The sequence below is a fragment of the Chelon labrosus genome (genome assembly GCF_963514085.1).
Source record: "Chelon labrosus genome assembly, chromosome: 12".
NCBI classification, from domain to species: domain Eukaryota; kingdom Metazoa; phylum Chordata; class Actinopteri; order Mugiliformes; family Mugilidae; genus Chelon; species Chelon labrosus.
In genome coordinates, this window is record NC_140345.1 from 8,597,755 (window position 1) to 8,617,373 (window position 19,619).

Here is a 19,619-nt window from a genome sequence, read left to right on the forward strand (position 1 = left end):
CGTTTACGTTAAGTTGTATTTCAGCCAGGAGTGTAGCTAAATGTACAGAAACACAACAGAAATATAGAGGGAAAACTGTACAAATATACATAAAATTTAAACAAATTCAAAACAAAATGTATTATTTTCTCTGAAGCCACTGTGGGGATCTGCTCTGCTACTACACAGAATTAGGAAATTAATACATTTCAACTGATTGATTAAAATGACAGAGCAACATCAGCACCGTGCACTGTACTATAAATAAATAATGACGCCTTTTAGGGTGTTTGGGTTTATTTATTATAGCTTGGAAAAGCGTGGAACATAAACACCATACATTTACTGAAGTGCTACTTGTCATTCGCTGCGCATATTTGAGAAGCTATTGCTATTTTCAGCAACAGAATATATCATCAGATATGACAAAATGTTACACAAACACTAAATATATAATGTTGTTGAAATTAGCTTCACCTCGATAAGCTCCAGCATTAAAATCTCTGCAGAAATGAGAATAAACAGTGTAAACAGAAAAACTATGCTCGCAGTGATACCATCCTGAACTTTTGTATAGTTCCTGGATTAGTTATACAGCAGGTAAACTGTGGATATTATCATACTGAATTATTGTATATATAGTATTAATTTGAAAGAATTTTATTTTTGATTTAATAAATTTTGAACAGAAAGCTACCAGATAAATGTAGTATTTACCAGCTTTTTCAACATTTTATATATTCTATGTGAGTGTCTTATGTGGGCGAGCGTTATAACCTGGAAGGGTTCCATGTTATTAAATTGTTTTTGAAAGCCTACCTGTAAGGACAATTTAGCAGATATTGTAAAAATTGTTTAGTGATCAATAAAACCCTCTCATGGAGACGTCATATAGTGTTTTTATTATGAATTTTGTTATGTTTTCTGACACTTCTCAATAACAATTAGTCAGCATAATCCATGTCGTCATTGTATCAATAATTACAGGTAATGTTCGAATAGTAACATAGTAATAATATAAGTTATTAATCAATGCAATGTTTATTCCTTCTTAACATCACACTCAGAAACAACAGGCTTTATTTACTGACAGCTTTAGCACTGCACATTGATAGGCTACACAGACAGACAGCAAGAGACACAGAGGGAGAGTGAGGGAGAGGTGAAGGAAAAAGGCAGGGGAGGCCGGAGGGGGGGAGGGAAAGGTGAGGAGAAGCACACGGTTGCACATTCATTGAACCAAAGATACTAGATGGAGTGGAAAGCAAACAGAAAATAAAAATGTTTTAAAAAAAAAAAGGTTTCATTTTAGAAGGTGAAAAGATGAACGAGACGTATGTAAGTATCACAACAATGTGCCCTCCTTTTTCTGTGATTCAGATATTGACAAGTTTTTAAATTACAACAATTTTACACACAAATTAAGAGACACTCATCAAGCCAGGGATTATCATCCTTATCACTACTACTATTATTATTATTATTATACTGTTTTCCGATGCTGTAAAGGTGATGTCTCAAATGGCGAAAATAAAGTAAATGACAATTTGCTCCCTCTCGACATGTGCAGAACAAGAGAAAGAGTGGCAGCAATAATAATAGTAATAACAATATTATCATAATAGTCATTGTTGTATGTACAGAAAATTCATTACAATCAATACAATCAAAACTGCCCAAGCTGAGCGGACATTCTGGAAACAGCAGGGGGAAAGCGTCATGGAGTGTGTTTTTGTGTTTGTTTGTGTTGTTTACATGTGACATCTCGCAGTTACTGTAAGAGCAGTGTGCAGTGAGTGAAACAGTGCAGTGAGAGTCGTATAGAGACATTCCAGCGGTCACTGAGTGAGGAGGGGGGTCAGAGGTCACCAGTTTTAGTGTAGACTGTGATTTTTTTTTTGTTTTTTTTCTTTGTCATTTTGCGGCACAAGCTGAAACTCTGCAAAGACTCCACTTCAAAGCAGAAACCACAGTGATATACACAGACTCAACTATTCTGTATTCTCGGAGCGGTGCAGATGTATCGGATTGTGTATAAGATGAGGTGTTTGGTTGTCAGCAAATCTGTAGTCTCACAACACCAAAGGAGAAACACTGCAAGTGAATCAGAGTTTAGGTTTCATGAGTAAGTGACCGTAATGTCTGACCTCACTGTGTTCACTCTGTGGTTAAAGGTGGTGAAGGAACGTGTCAAAAAAGAGGGAGAAAAGAGCTTGTGCACAGACTTCTCGAGTCAGTCTGATAAAGAGAGACGCGTCGGGATCAAGGCTTGTGTCTGCCTGCGGATCTACTCAAGGCCTGGATGTTGTGAGTTGTTTTCAGTTTACATTTCATTCTGTGTTTAAAACCAAAAGATAGAATACAATCTTTTTTCTCTCTTTGTTTAAAAAATAAAACAAAACCGTCTCATTCAGCCAGTATTACACTATACAGACACATGATCATTTTGTGATTTAGAACCAGTGCACCACATACGATTTCGGTGGGGTTTAGTCAAGTGGTTAAATTACATTAACTGTATACATTGTGCCATTGAACATTTAGGTGGAGAACAACAGCCCGTCACTGGCTATAGGTCACATATGGCGTTGAGTGTCAAGAGTATTACAGGTGACTGTGTTGTGCGTCGTGTTTGTAAGCATACATTCCTTATATGAGTGGTGTCAGCAGTCGTTGATATTAAAAGTGTTGGAGTGTGTGAGCTGATTTGTGGTTTCCATGAGAACTGGTGCAGAGACGCGCTCAGTAGCGGCGGGCGTTGCCGTCCCTGCCCTCCTTCTTGATGATGATTCGCTGGTCGTCGCTCGCGTCGTCAGGCGACTCTGCTACCTCCTCGTCCTCCTCTCCCTCCCCCTCCGTGTCGGCGGAGATGCCCATGCGTGACTCGTAGGACTGTGAGAAAGCGAGGGCAAGTGGATGAAAACAAGGGCATGATGGGAGCTATCATTCACTCTGACCAATGATCAACTGTTATCACCTCCATTGGGTTGACGATGATGGTAAGGGCAGAGTCGTCCCACTGGCCGCTACCCTCTTTGGCCCCGCCCCTGGAACCTTCTCCTCGGCGATGGATGGAGCGGATTCGGAAAACGCCCAGGATCACCATGACAACCAGGAAGCCCACACACACCATGATGATGATTGTGGCTGCTCCTGGCACCACTGTAAGAAAACACAGCGATGATTATGTGTCATAAACTCAAAGGAGATGGATTTTCCTGGTAAAACTCCACAAAGCCACAAAGCTCCACTGTTATTCTCAAGCTGGTAAATGTTTCTTCTGCTTGATGAACATGAACTCTGTGGTTTATTTTCATTCAGTCCTACATTCACCGTCCTGCTGCCATAAATAATCGCTTGCACAAATTAAGTCACAGCAGAAAATAGCCCAAATAACTTCAATATTTGCTGAGTAATGTTCACTAAAGACAACATATTTGTGGCCTAGGGATAGGAGTGAATGGGCCTGGGGCTGGGAGACAAAGAGTAAGTCTGGGATTAAAGACATGTTTAAAGGCACTACTGGATGCCTGTATGTAAATTTGGAAGCTCCTGGTTTTTGTGAAAAATGTCACACATTTCCAGATTAGTCACATTAAAGATTTATCTGCTATACACGTTCCACATCAAATTCAGAATAAAATTTAATATTCTTGTGATTACTTTTAAAGGTCTGCACTTTAGGGAACTTGGTGTTTTGATTATTGTCCACACTTTATAATTAAAGGCTGCTGTCTTTAAAGTGGTTGCTCTTAAAAAGCTGGATGCCTTTAAAACGGTAATATTGTTGACCTTAATTAATCATATCTACTGCTCTCATGTGCTGTGTTTTATTTGTTTTATTGTTCAACAAACGCTCCTAAAATGGTGCCACATATACTACAGTGGGAAAAGCTGGTGAGAGGAATTGTCACCTGAGTTGCGGTGTGGATTTGGAAGGGTGTGTCCACTCAACTCTCCAGCGTGGTGGGATGGATGGAGAAACTGCTGCTGAGAGGCCAGCAGGTGGGACGGGTGGTACAGGCTGTCCGTAGAGTGGAGGAAGTTCACCTACAAAAAAAAACAAACACAGAAGAAGAAACAATGACCTCACTGGCTATGGCCAATTTGCTTTTTGTCGCTTTAATTGCAATTTTCATGCTTCTTTGAACAACAACACAGCTACTGCAGAATATATTTCTAATTTCTATCTTTTATACAACTACCCTTCCCATTTTTATCTCAGTGCCAGAGGTGTTTTGTGAGTGATGGCTCTCCTCACCTCCAGAGTCAGCTCATTGCTGGTGTATCTGCCGTTCATCTCGGAGCAGGACAGGCGGAACCGCCTCTCAAAGCGGGCCGAGCCTTTGGCCAGCCGGTAACGGACTGAGCGGAGGACGTCCTCGTACACGGATATAGATTCAGCACCTAGTGGAGACGTGAAACAAAAAGGAGGACAGTGCAAAAATGAAGATGTGAGTCAATACTGAGAAAATAACTGTGAAGTGAGAAAAGTGGAAGGAGAGCAAAATATTCTGCGACTGTTTACTGGCAGCTGGGGCGGGGGTAGCTGTATCAGATGGGTGACTTTTACTTTTAGATTTTAATTGGAAATCTATAATATGGATTTATTTAACCAGAAATGCATTCATATTTCTGTACACCAATCGAGAGTGAAACTTCATTTTCATTCTCAGTGTCTTGTAGAGTTGTACCTGTGATGGCAATATAAGCAGTAGTATTGATGATTTCCAATCCCCGTTCTCGCACAACATCCATGTCCACCAGAAGCTCCTCCCGCTCTGGGTTAAGCTCTTCACCCAGCGGTTGGACCTCACACCCGTCCAAAGTGTGAGCAACGGCATCAGACATCAGAGCTAGAGAGACAATGGAAGAACACAAATAATAGACTCTGGAAGTATAAGCAACAGACTCCAAAGAAAAGTTGCCAAATTAAATTTGTATAATTATTTAAATCTCTATAAATGAGTCCATTAACGAGGGATTACTCACCTCCACCCTCCATCCCCTGTGCAGCTGTGTTAACTGCATGAGACAGTGAGCAGACGATACGGAGCTCAGGGAAGAGGGGGACACCGCGGGGACCTTCGAACTCAGGGACCGGACGGGCCAGATGAGGTCCGACTCCAGACAGAGAGATCTGAGGGGCGTCAGGCTGAAGAACCACCAGGTATCCTTCCAGCTGTTTGAGGGACAGGCAACTCTCCTCGTTGAAACATCTGGCAGACAGTCAAAGAGGATGGAAATCATTTCTTAGACCACTTTGGACTGCACTGAAACATCTCTGTAACCACTGGATGGTCATGACATTTTGAACAGGCAAATTAATTCCTGACGATCTCCTGGCTTTCAGTTATTGCTGCAATGTGGTTTTTATTTTTGTGTTTTAGTGGAAAACCTACACAAGCACTGGATGGACTGCCAAGAGATCTGTTTGATCTGCCCACCACCCCGCACTTGAACTTTACTCCACCTAAATACACCATACCCCCTAACCCTTACCCTGACCCAACATCAGCACACTTCCTTGTTGTCTTTCCATAAAGGGCCATGATCAGCTCAAAATCAAACATTTCCAATAAGCTTCAATAATCCTCAGACATCATGACATTCCAATCAGCCTGAGTTGTGTGTAGTTCTAATCAGCAAATGTTAGCACGCTATCTTAAGACATTATACCAGATGAACATCCTAACTATTGTCATGGTGAGTACGTTAGCATTCTGATGTTTGCATATAACTCAAAGCACCAAAGCAGACCGCAGAGACGCTCCTTGTTCTTTAATTTGTAACATTGCGACCAAGTGGTGTCCATGCACATTCATGCTGCATCACGCACAAAGAGGTCTACATCCAGTGCTGTCTGTTCTCGCTCCAGTTCCCTGATTCCACCATGACCGTGCTAACGTCGGCCTGTCGTGACACCGAAAACAGCAAACGTCAAACCACAGCAGCTCTTACGTTACAAGTTTGATTTTCCTGCCAGAACTGGAGAGCAGATCAGACTGATAGTAGGCTGCTAATGCGAATTTATTCATCTGCACAAAAATTCTGCATCATATTTGAAAGGGGATTAAGCTATGTGTGTGTGTGAGTGTTATATTTCCGCTATCGGAGCGAGCAGCTGTTTCTATCGGCCTCTCCAGAAGGGCCTGCTGTTCAGCCATCTGGGCAACTCCTGGCCTCAAATCAGTCTAATCTTCACACACGCACTAACACACGCAGAAGAAAAACGACTCCGGTACATTTGAGCAGGGAAAAAATATGACCTTGAATGAAAAAAAAACACACGCAGCGTGACTTCTACTCTGGTAATCATTTTAATCCTATAAACATGTGACGAAAACAAAATTCACCAAAGACAGTAATGAGAATGTCTGCACAGACGATGAGATGCTTCTTTGAGTGTAAATACGCAACATACCACAAAGCATATATGCTGGACTGTACTTCCCAATGTGAGTTAATATTTAATCCTCTGAAAGTGACTGCAAAAGCCAGAGAGCCAGCTCACAGTTGTTAAGCATGGTTGAGCACTGACCCGGAAACGAAACTGGTGTGCTTTTTTATTTCACAGCCAGGTGATTCACTATGAGTGCTGAACCAGTGCAGTATACAGTACTTTAAGGAACTGTGTCGAATCTGAACAGGTAAAAATTAATGCTACGGATTCCATTTAATTATTATTTTTTTTTAAAAAAAAGTAAATTTGCTAAATTTAATTTTTAATGAAAACCACTGGATTGCACTAACAACCAGAAAAAAAAATCCTTAAACCCTTAAACATTTTCAGTTCACTCAAAGTCAAAGAAAAGATTACTTGGTGGGTGACTGCACAAAGAGATAAGATATTCCTTGTTATCTCTGGCATTGACATATTTTCTATGTAATTATCCTTTTTATCCCACACCAGCAGTCCTTATCACAGCCCAGGCAAGGTCCACGTTTGATGAGTTCAATGTCAGACGAGCAGCAGCAGCAGCACGGACACAGAGTGACACTTCATCTGAACTGCTGCAGAAAAACGCCACTCTCAGACACTTACTGGACTGTTAGCAAGCGTCTGATGTACGATTTGTGATGTCTGAAGCTTTCCAGTGTGGTGATTTGCATTTGTGGAGCCACTTTCCCTCTGCCTGTGTCCCTCTTTTACAGCTTCCGTTAGATTACTGGTTTTCAACAAATGGTTTGTTTCAATCGAAGGACATGTGAATCTAGTTTGCTAGCAGTTCGTCCAGTACACTTATCTCTCTATAGCTAATTCTTATCTGTATGATCGTCGATATTCATACACATTTGTGGGAGAGTCTTTTTTCATCTGTGTTTCTGTACCTGAGAGAGGTGGTGAGCTTGAGCGGACGGACTCCAGGGGTGGCGAAGCGCAGAGAGTTCCTGTAGGTGACCTGCTGCACTGCGCGGTTGAAGCTCTCAATGTCGTCTCCCTCCAGCACCAACACAGACTGGCTGGGGTTCACGTGGACCTGGAAGGACACGGGACAAGCTTGAAAATGTTCATATTCATTTACATCGTCTACAAGATTAGACTGGCCTTTTCCCAGTTTATAACAAAGCTTTACAAATAAAAAAGAAATACCCACTCAGGGCAGCTTGACATTATGTTGAAAAGACCCCAGGAAAAAAAATAACACAGCTTTAACGTGCATGATGACCACTCATAGGACATCTATGTGTGAATTTGAAATGCAATTACCTCAAACAGACACCCATCCCACCACTAGAGGAGGTTAGAAACACATTTAGCAACTTAAAATGAATGTACAACTCTAAACAGGAGGAATGAAACAAGAGAAATTAACACGAATTAAAGGAAAACTACAAACACAATGGCAAAAATGCCCCTGTGAATGCAAAATAAGCATAAGGACAGATAACAGAAGGTAATGACTGAATGAGGATATTATAAAATACACTAAAATGCAAACCAACTGTAAAGTGGCATTTTGGAAAACTGGTTTGCACAACATCAGCTACAGACTAACTTCAAAAATTGGAACGCACAAAGTGTTATGAGATGAGAGAAAAGGGTTTAGACCTTGCAGCTTTGTACTGAAAAATTATTGAATTGTTTTGTTTCAAGACTGTGTTTGGCGCAGTGGAGAACAGATGTGTCATCGTTTTGAAAAATAACAACATTTTACGGGTGGGAATATCTAAGATAAGTGTTAATATCTGACTCTGATGTGGCAGACTACAGCTCCCTGGGCTGTTACCTTCATGCCAGAGCCCAAGGTCTCCAGGTCACCGAAGTCCAGTCCCTCCCTGCAGGCGTACAGACATTCCACCACGCTGTGAGGTTCCACGCTGCCCGGACGCACGGTCACTCCAGACAACAGGCCGTGGTAACCGCCAACATACTTCACTGAAGTGCAAACACACATAGCATCATCCTGTATATAAAGCTTCTGATATGCGCATTAATCGCACGCCAACAATGATGCAGCAAAATGGCAGGCTGCACACCATGACGCTGACAACAGTGTGAAACAGGGAGGTCACCTGAGTCTTTACCCTCTGGGATGGTGTTGTTTAGTATCTCTTTCTGCTTCTCTTCAGGCTCTGCAGGGAAAAACCACAGAGAGGGGCAAAGGGGAGTAGAAAAACAGAAAACAATGAGACGTACTGGGAAAGATACTTCAGTGTAGTATGGCATGAAAAGCAAAGTGAGAGGCAATCTGAAGAATGACAGGAAGAATGAAATATATATATATATATAAGTAAACAAATAACACAAGAAAGAAGCAAGCAAACTGTGGACGAGCTTCAAAAATGCAGCATCCCTCCTCATTATCCGGAAGCAGCTGCTGCCACACAGGCAGCAGAGTGACTTCCACTGTGGATGAAGAGACCGTGAACGCGTGTGTGTGTGTGTGTTTTTCGCTGCTAATTGGCAGCCAGAGTTTCCCATTTTAACCAGCGGTGCGGGTGTAAGTGGCTGATAGCTGTCTGGCCCTTGTGTTGTTCTGCTGCCCTGAATAATTGATAAGTCAGTTATATTATTAGCCCTCAAAGACAAAACGCATCAATCAAGCTATAAACTGAGAGACAGCGAGAAAGGCGCGAAGCAAAATGTCTCGGCAGCTCGTGCGGAGACGCCTCACGAAGGTTCGCGACCTGCCAGGAATTGCAGCCTGCTATGATTTAAATGGCATGTCAGGGATGGAGGAATGCAAAGTAGGAAGGAAACTGCAGCTCGCAGCCTTTATGCAAGAATAAAATGCATAATTTAAGACGGAATGAAATGTTTGTCAATTCTGGATTCGGATCGTTAAAAAATTCCATCCTCTCACCCCAGCAGGCACCGATGAACATCCTCTGGCGGGGGGCGGGGTTGGGGATGGCGCCGTTGTCATGGATGAGGGCGGGGTCGAAGGTCACACCGTCCACGTAGAGGGTCACTGACGGGAACTGGACGCTGAGTGAAAGATGATGCCACTCGCTGTCGCACACCTGTAGGACGGAGATGTCATCGTAAGCCAGTATGGATGAATGTATGGGGTCAAGCTCTGGACATGTCCTTCACGTCGTTACAAGGTGCATGGAGTAGATAAAAAGATATAGAACAACTATACTAGACAGTTATGATGTGCAAGTCTAGGACTGATAAAGTTGTTCCACTTCATTTACTGGCTTGTGAAAATCAAAGAAGTCCTTGAATAAAAGCAATACCTCCCTGAACAATGTAATACCCTGCAGAAAACAATGTCTCCTGGGACTGATATGTTGGTACAAATTACACTATTGTTACTGTCGTAGCTGCTTGATCAACCAGTTTAAACGTATTTATGTGCAGCCGGTTCACAAACAAAGAGTCGGCCCCCCCCAAAGATAAATCTAAGGGATTGGAGGAGGATTAATGAGGTGGGAAATCAGATGAAGAGAAATCCTATTACAAATACTCGGATACTTTTTCTCAGTTTCAAAGGTTTATAGGGGGGACTACTGCCAACTTAAATATTGGCCCCAACAGGACTCTTATTATTAAGGGCCCACAAGCTAAAGTCATAGAAATTATATTTAAGGACGTACTTGAATGAATCTACCTTTCGCCACTGGGGAATATTTCATCAGTGTAAATTCCTGTATTATTATTACTTTTCTTTTACAGCTTCCTTTGTAGATAAATAGAAAACCAAAAGCATACAATACATTATTAATAAGGGAATAATAAAGGCAGAGGGGGCAGAAAAGAAAGATAATAAGATATCGTGGTTCAGACAGAGGGATTTAACAAATCTTCTCTGTATCGGCTCAGCATCTTTTAATCCCTGTTACTTCAATCTGTCTGGGGCCAGTGGCTTCAGTCAAAACAAACCCTCTTCACACACACTTCTACCAAACCATGCAGACATACATGCAGGGATTCAAATACATAATCAGTATTCAGGTGCATCAGTTTTGACCAAGCTTATGGCAAGAAAATATCAAAATGATGTTGAGAGTTACTGTAGGTTGTATAAAGTATAAAATGTTTTAGTGCTGACAACTAACTGAGAATGGATATTTTTCCACGCACACCCAACACACTGAATGAGTTACGTATTGTTGTCTAATGTCCTTTTACCGGGAAGTTAGTGCGTTGTGTGAGACAAAAAAAAAAGAGTGGAAGGTGTACAAAGACATGTGGAACATTAAACTTAGCAACTAACAAGCCTAACAATTTAAATTTCTCCATTTCAAGGTGGAAACACAGAAGGAAAGGTGCGAGCGAGAAACATCAAAGCGGAGCGCTGCAGCTCCCTCAGTACCTGCTCCAGTTTCCACAGGAACTTGACGGGCCGTGCGGCCGAGACGTCGGGCCAGTAGAAGAGGGAGAGGCGGCAGCCGTGGACGGAGAGGGAGTAGTGGGAGAAGGAGTCATCTGTACATGGGGGGGAGCAGAGCAACACAAGATAACTGGCGGATCATCATAGCCTTGTCAAAACTTTTCACCATCACGCAGAATTCTTCACGCCAGAGTGTATAAACCTCGCTGCCTTTCAGCGATTGCCCCCACGAAAGTTGCAACATTCCTCCCGCCACACATGCAGCGTTTTACTGCTCTTCCGCTGTCCGCTTGGCTGCACAAGTGGAGCAGCTGGAGGTTAAGTGCCCCTCTCTCAAGAGCACCTTGATAGTAGTTATTGAAGCAATGAACACTTAGGCTTTATGTGAGGCATGCAGCTCATGTTATGAATTGGCTAAATGACTTCAGTATTGGATAACATAGTTTTTAGCTGTGTTAAATGAAATATCCTCTTCTGTAAAAATAAAACCCTACCATTAAGTATTTGACTGACAAAATCCATGTTTAGGAAAAATATAACGCACCATTCTTGACAGTGCTGCACACAATAGTCTCCTCCTCCTTGCGGCTTCCTCTGGTCTGAGTGGTCGAAGGCTGGATGTTGGCGCCGCCCCTTCGCATCCACAGCTGGAGGGTGAAGTGGTCGCCTGATAGCGCAGAGACAACCGAGTCAGGCACCACGGCAACATGATTGGACCCGTTGAAGGAGAAGACTAGAGATGAATCAGAAGAGGGGAGGGTGGGCAGGGCTGAGGTCCAGTTTGCTGCAGGAGATGGAGGTGGGAGGAGGTCTACTTCACCCCTGACAGCACCTAATAAAGCAACAAAAAAAAGAAGGGGAGAAGATACTGATAAAACACTTTCTGACTGCCAGTAGGTCACATGCTTTCAGGCGTAAACCAGAGCTCACCACACAGTCGTCGCACAGATCTGTCAGAGTAGCTGTCTCTGTCGCAGCCCTTCCCGATGTGGCCAGTCTGGAGCTCTACAGTGGCCTGGATATTCCACACGGTCTCCTCACAGGTCTCCAGATGCAGGCTGGGGAACAGGGGGATGCTACCTGACCCAGGTGTGTACTCTACACGCTTGGTCCATCCTGAAAAAAATTGAAAATGTAAAACAAGATGTGGATTTTCAATTCATTACATCCTCTCTCAAACTACTTTCCTACCATAAATACAAATGTCCTTTTTACTCCCTATTCCTACACAGCAGGACGCATGCAATTCACAGCTGACGTCTTCCTGTTAATGTCAGCACGTCATCTCATTACTCTGTCAATATCTCATCTCAAAGGGCTGTCAATAAACTGCGCCACTCACACAGTCTGCTGTGCGAAAAAAAAAAAAAATAAGCCAGACAGTGTGTGGTAGTAGTATGTATGATCTGATCTAAAAATACGTTGTCACAGTGTCATTAATTGTCTTGCCTCGATGTTACTTAACTTCAACGCCACCAGCCCTCGATCTAAACATGCAAAGGTGATTCATCCGTGTGACAGCCCACGCACGCTCCAACTCAAAGTGAAAGGTGCAACAACTAAAACCCACGTCTAAAGTTTATTTCACTATTATGAACAGGGCAGAGATAACGGGGGAGAGAGTTGTTATCTGTGACATTGATTACCGATCCAGCCGGGTTTGCAGGATGGCTTGACCGTGACGACAACTTGAGCGTCAGCCTGAGCACGGTTCTTTCCACAGTCGAAGGCGGTCACCAAGAAGGTGTGAACGCGCTGCCGCTTTGAGTCCAACGGCTCTGTGTTCTTAATGTTACCTAGGAGACAGAGATCGAAATTGAAAGGAAGGACAAGAAATAATGAAACAATGACTAAAATGGAAAAAGAAATTGAAGATTAGTCATCGACGGCAAGCTGTCGCAATCGAAAGACTCATTGATAACGCTTCTGTCTCTGCACATAACAAAGCCACTATCCTGCTGAGTGCACTTTATTCAGGGGTACGAAGCAAAAAGGCATCAACAGAGGCAGATAAAACGCACAGGACAAAATGAAATCTGAAGGGGTTTTCCTGTTTTTGGAGATAAGGGTGAGTAAACAGTGAGTATCTGCGATAGGGTGACAGCGCACAAACAATAGGTAAGACAGAGGATGCTGTGACATGGTGACAAGAGAAACAGAGGGATGATAGAAATGGCGGTAATGGCAATGTAAAAAGGAAAACGGACAATAAAAACCTTACATCGGCTGGACAAGATTGGAACAAAGGCTCTCTGTGCTGTTGTACCAGTTTGACCCAAAAAAAGAAAGAGGCAGCTCAGCCTCTGCAGAGCCCTCCAAGTCTGGGACAATTCTGCAGAGTCATACTAAAACAGGGTCCTCCTCAGCTGCTGTGTCACATTACAAAATGGCCACAATTGATCTCCCAACAACCAGTCAACAGATACAATAACAATTTGTGACACTCCCGAGAAGGCTTTAGGGGCTCCGGGAACTAAAAGAACACTGTATTAAACTGTACAGCTGTTGTAATGTTTACGCAGAGGCAGAACAATAGTTCGCCCACACAGAGTCTATTTTAACAGCTTTTGCTTTCTACCTGAGAGAGAGAGAGGAATTAAGAGCCTGACATTCTTTTCACTCTGTCGCCATGCCGGCATCAATACCTCTGCAGTGTGTTTTTCATGTAGTGTAGGATTTTAGCAGCTGAATACTGAACCGGATATTGAATTGAGTGATTCTACTGGCAGCCAAAGCTGTACACAAAAGAAAAAAAAGAAGAATAGGATGGTGAGGAGTGAGCTCACAATAACGAGTATCTGATTCATGATTGCAAACTAAGCTCACCGTCGTTGTCAATAGCGAAGGGCACATTGGGAGTGATGATGTCATAGAAGCAAATCTGGCTGTACTGCGGGGAGCAGTCGGCATCCAGAGCCTCCACACGCACGATTCGGTCAAACAGGCGCCCTTCTGGGACTGAAGCCTCGTAGCGACGCTCGACAAACACTGGGGAGAACTCATTGACGTCGTTCACACGGACATGCACGGTGGCCCTGAGGGAGGGAAGAGAGTGAAGGCAAAGCCGAGCAGAGAAACAGATTATTGTAACAACAGGACGCAGTAAAGGCTGGGTAGTTATCAGGCTCAGATAGAAACTGTAATTTATATTCAACATTTATATTCTTTTTTAGATTAGGAGGAGAGGGTCTAACTTGTGGGATTTTTTGCTGTTGACTCCATCAGGTCCCTCTCCACAGTCGTAGGCTTGGATGGTGAAGCTGTGCTCCCGCTGGCTCTCGCAGTCCAGAGGCTCCTTGGATCGGACCAGACCCTCACCAGTGGAGCGGTCCAGAACCACCGCCTCAAACTGGACCGAACCTGAACCAGAGGGGCCGTTGTGAACTCGGAAGCCACAAATTTCACCTGGGTGAGGGAGGGAGGGAGACGGGGTGAGACAAGGCCATGATGAATGAAATCAGCCATCATGAGAGGAGGACAAGGCAATAAATTCAATTTAACACATGACAGTTTGAAACTATATCGCAGTATATATATAAATTATTGAAAATTTCAAAAGTTATCCCTGAGCTATAACTCTAGGTTTTGCTCATTATTTTTAAAGCACTCCCCTTCTCTAGCTCTATGTTATGTTTATACCCTTTTGTGCCCTATATAACGACAGCTATCCTCCGATCCTGCAACTGAACTCTGCTGGAGATCCCCCGGTCCAGTCTAGATGAAAAGACGAAGGAGACATTTGCTGTCTGCATCCTCCTGTATCTTCCGAGCTTTGTAACCTCCTTTGAATCTTTGGTAAAAACTTGATACGTTTCCATTCCTGCATTAAAGAGTCTTTTGGTGCCTCTCCATCACGTTTCCTTTTGTGAATGGGTTTGTAATTTTGATACGAAAATCACTAATCAAATTAAGGTTATTCAATCGGCCTACTGTCCAGACCGTGCTGTCTATATTAGGACAAACTAATCAGACGTGCGCCACTTTGAGAAGGGAACAATCTGCACCGATGCTTTAAAAACAGATAATGTTTCTATCAGTGAACTAACATCACTCATCCTTATACCAGAAAGTGCAGACAGATATCTGGAGATTCCTTTAAGTGGTACTTTATCTCACACAGCCAGTCATTATCAGAATAGAATAAAATAGATTGCTCCTGTGACTCAAAAAAAAAAAAAAAATCTCTGTGAATAGCTGCTGATCTTCCCGGCTGACATAAGTAGAAGGTTCGTGCTCAAACACCTAATTTCCTCTTCCTTCTTGACACGGGGTCCAATAAATTTCAGGGAGCCCCTGAGTAATTCTAGTAGATCTTTTATAATTTGACTGAACACGGTTATTTCCAGGAGTGCAAACACGATAACCTTTTTTTTTTTTTTTTCATCGGGCTGCAGAGGCAGTGCGCTGCCGACTGAGATGAAGGGTTGAATTACACTATAATGGTCTAAAAATAGTGGCCTATGTGACTGAATGCATTGCCTTTAATATTTGGACGGTCTGTAGGGAAATACGGCTGGAAACGGCAGCAGTGTGAGAGCTGCGAACTGAAAAATGAGCACGGCGTTTACTATTAAAAGTTCAAGCAACCAAACAGACAGAAATAAACCGCATCCTCGTGTTCACGCAGCTGTGGCATCATCCTAAATCACAGCGAGATCATTTTCAATTTGGCCTGCTGAGATGATTTTCAGTTTGGCTACGCCTGCAGATAATTTGACCTATTTTTCGCAGCAGCCATTTCAAAATATTTCAGTTTCTTTCTAAGCTCTTTATTTTTATTTTTTTTTTATTTTATACACCAACTTCAGGTTCTTAGAGGTTGCTCTTATTGCAGTTTGCGTTACCGGCATAGTGAAGTGGAGCATCTTTGTCCAGGGCGAAGAGAGGAGGATTGAGCAGCACGGTGTTGTCGTTCTCCATGACAATCCCCTGGTACTCTGTCTCGATCCATGGCTTGTGCTTATTGGCTGAACGGCACAGAGAAGAGACCGAAGAGGCTTTGGGTTAAATGGAGCAATTAGAAGGAACCAATGAGTCTATTTTTAACACTCCATTACGAGCCGGGACATGGTGACAGCGGGCATGAGCGGGAAAAACACACAATGTATGCGCATGTGTGATCCCGTTCCCCTCTTTCTCCAATTCTCCACATTCCCTCGTTCACGCCAAGCCCCACTCTGCACACCTTGCCGGTTGACAGTATAATTAAAGCCGGTCAGATTTCACTCATATCACACACGCACAGAAATATATTGCCCGTATCAATCAGCTAAACTGGCCTGCCAGAGGCGCTGCACAATAGCGCGGCAGAAAACAGCAGAGTCAAACTCAAATGCCTGAGGTTTACTGTGAATTTAACCTTTAATTGCGGATTAATTATTCATCCTCGTGCTGAATGTTCTGTGCTGAATGATCAAAGGGCAAGTTAATGAGCCAGAAGGATGACGATTTTACACTCCAGCAAAGAGCAAAAACAAAAGCCCAAGTGCTTCCCCTCTGTTGAGGACAATAGAGGGGAAGCACTTTAAACACAGAAGCTGCAGAGTTTGAAATCAGACACTTTTGTTTGGCAATAGCTTTGTTGTCTTTGCGGGGAAATTTTACAGAAAATCTGACTGGAACTAATTTTGCAGTCTCAACCGTGAGAGGAGAGTCAACAGAGGGAAAGGCTGCTGGTTCTGAATCTGATCAAACCGCTTTCATTTCGAACACAGAGCCGGGTATGGTGGACTGTTTTTTGGTTGAAGTGCAGTTAAAATATCTTTTAGTAAATACATCTTACTGAGGAATATAAATCATAAAGTACAACGTTAAGGGAGAATAGTAACTCAAGCATTTCCACCTTGTTCTCCTTTAACACTTCCCCATCACTACATTTCTTTTCTTTATATTTATGTACTTTACATTTACTGGGTTTGGCATCTTAAAATGGGCTCAGTCTCAACCACCACCAACACTGCTGTTGAGACACACTTTCCTGATAAAATTTCTGTCTATATAAACGTTTGAATGCAGAACCGTTTACTTGTGAAGCACTATTTTATGCTGACATGTTGCTCCTTCCAGGGTTGAACCAATTATGCGATTAATCACTTGGGAAAACCTGCAAATATGCCAAATATTACTATAAGTGCAGCACCTCAATTGTGAGAATTAGCAACTTTTCTTAAGATCTAATAAACTGAATATCTTTGGGTTTGGGTGTGACACTCATATGAAATGGAGCATCGTGGAGCATGTTCAATTTACAGCTCTGTTTGACGGCTGTTCACAGGTTTTACCTTAAAGGATATTTGAAACAGGGAAATATATTGGTAATAAATCAGTTAACACAGATTAACTGGATTTTAGCAACACGTGACAGATGTTTTTCGCCATTCTTAGACTTTGTGTAGACCAAACAATTAATGCATCCATGAAAACACTTAATTGATAAAGACAATATCATTAGTTGCAGTCCTGGCCTGTGCAAATCATGATGTCATGATGCAGAAACAGTCAAATTTGCTGTAAAATTTCAAAAATGTCCAAACACAAGCAAGAACTGGCAAAATGGAGATTTAAATGAGTTCACATCTGACCAAGCCAATAAGTAGAGAGCATAAATCTGAACAAAACCACCTTTTAACGCTCTCTCATTCAGGCAAATTTGTGCCAGCGCTAAAAGAATTATTGATGTTCAATACCCAGCCCTGATCAAAGACATTCATCCATCATGCGCTGCTGACAGCATCTCTTCCTTCTCCTCTATTTCCACTGTCCTCTGCTGTGTCTCTTTTTTGGTCATTTATCTCCTGCCCTCAGCCCCCTCCGTTGATCCCTTCCCTCCCTCCCTCCTCTGCTCTGCTATATAGCGTTAATCTGAGCATCAGGCCCGTGGATTACATCCGGGATTACAGATTGAGAGGCATCTCGTTCTCTGTCTCCCCTGGCACTCCCCTCTCTGTCACTCTGTCGCTCCACAACACTCGCCCACCCCTGCTTGTCTGGCCCCCTCACCAACACACACATTTAAACACAAATGGCCCAGTATGTCATACTTTTCTTTTTTCCCTCTTGTCACCTGATCTCATGTAGCACATCTCTCTCCATCACCTCCTCCCCCCTCCTCCATCCTCCTTATCGGCCTGCATCTTTTCGGCACGTCCTTCTCTGTCTCGGCTGCTTCTCCTCTGTCTCTCCTAACGTTACCTCCATCTCGCCCCCCGCCCCACCCCCCTCCGACACTCCATCTCCTTCAATCTCCTCGTCTTCCCTTGTGTCGCTCTCCTCTGCCTCCTTCCCTGACATTCTCCCTCTGCGCTGTCTGTTTCGTTCCCTCGGCATGATAATCATTGGAACAATGATGTTGAATCAGAGTCATGGTTATGCAGAATGATAAATATGCCATAAACAGGAAAACAGATTTATCCAGGAGCCACAGCACTCACACAAGAGGCACATGCACGCTGGGTCAGGACGAGAAAACACCAAAATGTTTTATGCATGTAGGTTAAATGTACGAGTGAGGAGGCTAATACGGCTTAAATCACCAGGGCAAAATACCACATATAGACAGGTCTCTACTCTCCTGTGTAAACCATCATCTTAGTACTTCACAATTAACAGTCAAACGGATGAGGGACTGACCTTTGTTGCCACTGGCAACCGAAGTCAAGCAAAGGAGGAGGAAGGAGAGAAAACTCATTCTGTCCATCTGAGGAAGGAAAGTCAAGGGAGAGGGGGTAATAGGGTGGGGTGAGGAACAAGGGGGGGAGGAATACAGTACATGCATCAACAACTGATCAGCAGCCGAGGAGACAGGTACAGTAACGAGACAGAAGCAGATCAGGCCTGTTGGACGGTGCACAGAGGGTTTCACACTGCTGCATTCAAGCGTCACGTATGTAACCTTTAAAGACCTACAGAGGAACGAAATACAGTGTGTGAATTCAATTTGAATCAGCGTGAAAGAAACCGACAGTCCAGAAGCTTTTCAACCATAATCCTCAAAATCATAGACACGCTTGCAGTAGGAGCACTGAGAATAGCCTGCGGAGCATGTACCTGGTCATGAGCGTGTCCTAGAACAGGTTTTGGACGTGGTTGTGTGGGTGGTTTCCCCTGTTTTCATTGTGGTTTGTTAAATATATATATATATACACATATATATGGCAGTGGTGTCTTGTGGTAGTAGCCACAACTGAAAAATTAGTCCTTGGAGGTTTTGTCCTGACAAACCTTCTACATTTTTCCATTGCTGCAGTCCCTCACAGGCTACAGGAGAACACACACTGGAATCAAAAATAGAGGCTACACCAGCAGACTCCATCTGCTCACAGGTTGCTCATATTCAGGACCAGGGACATGCTATGCGACAATTATCAGCCGGTTTCATTATACAACCTGGTGTTGACACTGACTGCCTGCTTGGGCTGGACGGCTGCCACATTTAGCCACGTTAAATCGTCACACCGGAGGACATGTCGCAGGAATAAAGGTTTGCTGGAGCTTATTTGACATTACCGTGGTGAGTGCGGTGATGCTCCTGGTTGGTACCCTGCCTCTACGCGCGCAGCATCCGCCTCTCACGCCCCTGCCGCTCGGCTCGGCAATCCCCCGCAGGCTGAAAACAGACCAACACCTCCAGAGAGAGGAAAGGAGACAGGCTGGTGATCTTAAGAAACGACGGGATAACGGATGGATGGGTTGTATATTTTGATGATGAGATGCCGGGAGGATGAATAGGTCGATGGATGCCCTTGTTTTTTCTCGGCTGCACGGAGAGAAAACGGTGGGAATATTACGCTGGCGTCCCCTCCCTCTCTCTGGTTTCTTAACCCGCCCACACTGCGTCCTTCTCCCTCTCCATCTCTC

At 43.5% G+C, this 19,619-nt stretch overlaps 1 protein-coding gene across 1 annotated transcript; it reads right to left on the reverse strand.

Annotated features, from left to right (window-relative positions):
- Positions 1-1,319: 1,319 nt before the first annotated feature.
- clstn3 (calsyntenin 3) lies at positions 1,320-18,459 on the reverse strand (the record flags this gene model as incomplete). Its single annotated transcript, XM_084557164.1, has 18 exons — positions 1,320-2,871; positions 2,957-3,141; positions 3,894-4,029; positions 4,241-4,386; positions 4,674-4,835; positions 4,972-5,198; positions 7,312-7,460; positions 8,211-8,359; positions 8,497-8,556; positions 9,288-9,447; positions 10,746-10,858; positions 11,308-11,595; positions 11,694-11,879; positions 12,410-12,559; positions 13,590-13,798; positions 13,958-14,168; positions 15,608-15,730; positions 18,393-18,459. 18 exons carry the CDS (start codon positions 18,457-18,459, stop codon positions 2,722-2,724), a joined length of 2,871 nt encoding a protein of 956 aa, XP_084413290.1. The 3' UTR covers positions 1,320-2,721.
- Positions 18,460-19,619: the final 1,160 nt, after the last annotated feature.